At 56.7% G+C, this 2,917-nt stretch overlaps 1 protein-coding gene across 1 annotated transcript in view; it reads right to left on the bottom strand.

Moving 5' to 3' along the window:
• The window catches only part of TGM6 (transglutaminase 6), a 45,894-nt gene that overhangs the window by 14,091 nt on the left and 28,886 nt on the right, over positions 1-2,917 (bottom strand). Inside the window, exons 3-5 of the mRNA XM_006758113.1 lie at positions 2,136-2,309; positions 1,353-1,595; positions 511-629 (exon numbers count right to left, since the gene is read on the bottom strand). Coding sequence (XP_006758176.1) covers positions 511-629; positions 1,353-1,595; positions 2,136-2,309 — 536 coding nt within the window. The remainder of the gene's footprint in view (positions 1-510; positions 630-1,352; positions 1,596-2,135; positions 2,310-2,917) is intronic.

Raw genomic sequence — 2,917 nt, 5'->3', positions numbered from 1 at the left:
GGCACCCCTTGGGGGATGTCTGACTGCCAGTTTAGGCCCAATCCCTTTCACAATCCTGGACTGCTGGCTCCTAATCGCCCACCTGCCTGCCTGCCTAGTCACCCCCTGCTCCCCCCCCACCAGCCTGGTCACCCCCAACTTCCACCCCTGCCAGCCTGGTTGCCCCACGCAGTCGTTTGGTCGTCCTTCACTAACCCCCCTGCCGGCCTTGTCACCCCATACAGCCTGCTGTTCCATCGTCCATCCATTTGTTTTGGTCGTGATGGCCCCTGACTTTTTATATATTAGGATAACATAACTGATCCATTCTGTTTCCAAATATATCCAAAGCACTTTGCCTTCCCAAGGACCCAGCGCAGGCCCTGACACAACTAACAGTAGATGAACGAATGAATGGACGAATTTGCTCTGGGAGCCAGACAGCTTGTTCCTCCTGGGTGAAAGGGCTCCTGGGTTGAGTTTTTGCATGCCCTAGCCCACGTCCCCCTTGTGGCCGGTGCCCCTGGAGACCTGCCCGAAGTTCCAGCCTTGGGCTCGGATGCACTTCTCCACGCCTCGGAAGATGATCCCGCTGTCATTGAGCACGTACTCCTGTCTCTCCTCCTCTGAGGCCAGGAACACATCATCCTCTGAAAGGCACAGGTCAAAGGGGCTCAGCAGGGACCAGCTGCAGGAGGTGCCGGGAGGCGGCTGGCAGGAGAGGCCAAGAGGGGCTTGCTGGGCTCCCGGCTGTCATGAGGCCAAGCTCCATTCCACCTGATCTCTCCCAGGCAGGGACCAACCCCAACCCAGCCCAATACTGAAGGATTGTAGGGGTCCTGATGTCTTTGGCTGACCCTACTGGTGCCAACAGCAGCCGCATATTTCTTCAATACTAATAAGAACACTGACCCCAGAACACCTTATAATGTGCTTTGTACATTACAAGCATTAGTGCTATGAATCCTCACCATAACCCTTAGAGGTAGGCTGTTATTCCCATATTACAGATGAGAAAACTGAGACTCATAGAGAGAAGCAACAGGAGAGCCGGGACCGAATCAACACTGTCTGATGGCTGAAGCCCAGCTCTTACCCACTCCTGGGTCCCTCCTGCCTCAGGCCCCATCGCTACCCACTGGCCTTTGCACACAGGAACCACCGATTCCCATCCTCCTGGCACAGGCTCCTGTGGAGCACCTGCTACCAGGTTCCTCTGCCCAGTGCCCACCTCCATCTAGGCCTGGCTCTCACCAAGATCTTGGCATTGACCTCCCTAGCCATTGACCTGCCTCCCAGGCCCTTCCTAAGGGTAAGCCCTCCTCTAGGACAACTTCCAGGAAAGCTTGTGCTTCGGTCATGGCAGCTCCTACCTGGGCACCAGGGGTTGAAAAGGAGAACAAACTCGCCCAGCTTCCGGTCACTGTGTTTGCGGCGAGACGAAAGCCTGGTGCTCAGCCGGTAGCGGCCAATGACGGCATCGGGAGGGCTGGTGACCTTGATGGTCACTGTTTTCCCCTTCTGAGCTGCCCTCACTGCCGTCCAGGCATTTCCCACCTCCAGCTCCGATGTCCGGAACACGGCTTTGGTGCCGAGAGCCTCAGAAGCCTGGGGCCCTGGAGGAGAGGAGAGGCACTCAGACCAGTCACCTCAGGAAATCCAGCTCCGGAAAAGCAGAAAGCCGCCGGCCTGGACGTGCAGCCTTCCCTCCCTGAGCTGCGGGGACACCGCTGCGGGGCAGAGCCTGGCCAAGACAAGACGACCTTGACAGAACGGGGCACTCAGCTCCCGACTCCCACCCACCTCATGGATCAAAGAAAAAGTGACAGGCCCCTTTGAGACCAAAGTCTGCCTTTTGTCTGGCCAGGAGAGACAGGTGTGGGCTGATAGGTGCCTGCTCATTTCTTGTACCTTCCAGAATCCTTGGTGTCCTCAGGATTCCAGAGTCGTCACCTTGTCTATCCCTCTGCCTGCTGAGGCACCTCCCAGCCACCCCCAGAAAGCTGTCATCAAAACCTCCCAGGATCCAGGGCTCAGCCCACCTATAGGGATTGGTTTGCCCCCAGGTCTGGGCTGACGACTACAGGGTCTCAGGTCACTGGTCACAAGACAAGTGTTCCTGACTGGACCAGTGGAGGCTGCGGTGAGCCAGTTACCTGTCTCCACCGTGAAGATGAGGGTGTCCTTGCTGTCCAGGGCACAGTTCAGCTCCAGCATGAAGGTGAACATCTGGCCCCTGCGAACCACCAGCTCGGGGCCGGGGTAGTCCTGGGTGTGGTGGGCAGCACCATTCCGTGGCCACTGCCAGTCCACCTCGGTGACTCTGATCCCTGAGGGAGAGGACAGGGAGATGAGGCCCAGCCCGTGGCGCGTTTCTCACCCCTGCCCCCGTCTGCCTCAGCCTGTCAGCCACGTGCTCATTCAGCCACTAGTTGTCCCACACAGTGGATCCTGGTTATTTGTGGTATTTACGTTCTAGCAAGTCTCCGTGAACACTGAATTAGTGAACACTGAACCACAGCTCTTAGGGAAAGTACAGGGCTAGGTTCCTGGGAGCCTTTGTCACTATTTGCTTCATCAGTCGATCAATACATAACCTTGTTTTTATATATTGATGAGCAGCATGTGAGTGGGGCTGCTGGCAGACAGGGGACAGGGATGGGGTGGGGGGACCACGGCGGGAAGGGCGAGGCAGGGGCATGGAGGATGTGTTTCTGTTTAAAGGCACCTTATCCTATCTAATAAAAGAGAAACATGGTAATTAGCGTATGACCGCTACCCTTCCCATTGGCTAATCAGGACGATATGCCAGCAAAGATGGCGGCTGGCAGCCAGGCAGCTTGAAGTGAACATGAGGCTTGCTTGCTTCAGTGACGGAGGACTCCAACGTTCCTGCCTGCAGCTGCAGGCCTCTGAGCTGCAACTCTAAGCAACTATG

Source organism: Myotis davidii, unplaced genomic scaffold, assembly GCF_000327345.1.
Source record: "Myotis davidii unplaced genomic scaffold, ASM32734v1 scaffold32, whole genome shotgun sequence".
In the NCBI taxonomy this organism is placed as follows: Eukaryota; Metazoa; Chordata; class Mammalia; order Chiroptera; family Vespertilionidae; genus Myotis; species Myotis davidii.
Note: the sequence above shows the minus strand (reverse complement) of the source record. Positions and strands in the feature narration are given on the sequence as shown.